The following is a 1,457-nucleotide window of genomic DNA, read 5'->3' on the forward strand; positions in this document are numbered from 1 at the left end:
TTTGGGGGGGGGGGGGGGGTATTTTTGTTTGCTTACTTGCCTGCCACGCTGCCGTCAAGCATTCACTGTCGCAAAAGAACGTCCTTCCACATTTCTTTTCCCTTCTGCCGTCAACCGTGGCCCAGTTTCGCTCCCAGAAGGCCTCGGGGCACGACTAAAGGGAGTGACAGAGCGCTTTACGACAGTTGCTTTGTGGCAGCACCAGAGGAGAAAGATGGCGGCCACCTTAGTAGCTAGAGGAGCGGGTCCGGCACCAGCCTGGGGGCCGGAGGCCATTACCCCCGACTGGGAAAACCGGGAAGTCTCCACAGGGGTGAGGAAGGACTCGGGGTTCAGGAGATGTGCGCACGTCTGAATGCGATGGGAGGACAGGCCTGGGAGCGTTGGGAGGCCTGGGGGGCGGGGGCGGGAGGTGGTCTGGGATGTGCTGGAGGCCGAGGGAGAGGGGTCCCGAGGATGCGTGGTGGTAGGACGTGGAAGGCAGGCGGAAGTGTGGAGTTCTAGAAACTTGCGCGACACAGGCTTAAGGCTGGGATGAGCCTGTGGGGATTTGAGAGTTGGAATTCTGGTATTTTGCGGGTCGTTGAGGCCCCTCTGACACTTGACAGTGGGTCCCTAGTATTCTAGGGGCCGGATAGGGGGATCATTGTTTGCTTGTGCTGGAGAATGCGAACAGGCCCAGACTCACCGCTTTCTCTTCTTTCCCAGACCACTATCATGGCTGTTCAGTTTGACGGGGGCGTGGTTCTGGGGGCCGATTCCCGAACAACCACTGGGTGAGCTCACGACGTGGGAAAGGTCTTCCTATCTTTCTTTTCCTTCCATGCCTGCCAGCCCATCCTTACCCTCCGCACTCAGCTGCGGGAGGGAGGTTTCTCCCCTCCCTGGAGATAAGGATTTGTTCCAGCTTCTGCAACTCGCCCGTAGGTGCATTGCTTGCAGAAGTCTGTCCTCCAGACTGCTTCAGTTTGGATGAGAACAGGAAATAGAGGACGCCCTATTCCCGAGGCCAGAGGGAGTAGATAATAATGGGATGGAGGTGGGAGACAAGTGGGGTCCTTTCCCTCACTATCCTGTCATTCTGCAGGTCCTACATCGCCAACCGGGTGACTGACAAGCTAACCCCTATTCACGATCGTATCTTCTGCTGCCGCTCAGGCTCTGCAGCTGATACCCAGGCTGTAGCTGATGCTGTTACCTATCAGCTTGGTTTCCACAGGTGCTTGTGGGCTGGGAAGAAACAAGTATGTGAAGGGAGCTGGGATGGTCTGACTTCTAGGTGCTGATGATGCCTTCCCTGTGACTCCCCTCGTCTTCTAGCATTGAGCTGAACGAGCCGCCTCTGGTCCACACTGCAGCCAGCCTCTTCAAGGAGATGTGTTACCGATACCGCGAAGACCTGATGGCAGGAATCATCGTTGCAGGCTGGGACTCCCAAGAAGGAGGGCAGGTCAGAT

The 1,457-nt window shown here is 57.0% G+C and overlaps 1 protein-coding gene across 1 annotated transcript; it reads left to right on the top strand.

Moving 5' to 3' along the window:
- Positions 1-168: 168 nt before the first annotated feature.
- LOC102246361 (proteasome subunit beta type-6) lies at positions 169-1,453 on the top strand (the record flags this gene model as incomplete). Its single annotated transcript, XM_005852981.2, has 4 exons — positions 169-313; positions 709-776; positions 1,088-1,219; positions 1,321-1,453. Coding segments are annotated over exons 1-4 (432 nt in total), but the record flags the coding sequence as incomplete, so codon positions are not given.
- Positions 1,454-1,457: the final 4 nt, after the last annotated feature.

Source organism: Myotis brandtii, unplaced genomic scaffold (assembly GCF_000412655.1).
Source record: "Myotis brandtii unplaced genomic scaffold, ASM41265v1 C42429266, whole genome shotgun sequence".
Taxonomy (NCBI): domain Eukaryota; kingdom Metazoa; phylum Chordata; class Mammalia; order Chiroptera; family Vespertilionidae; genus Myotis; species Myotis brandtii.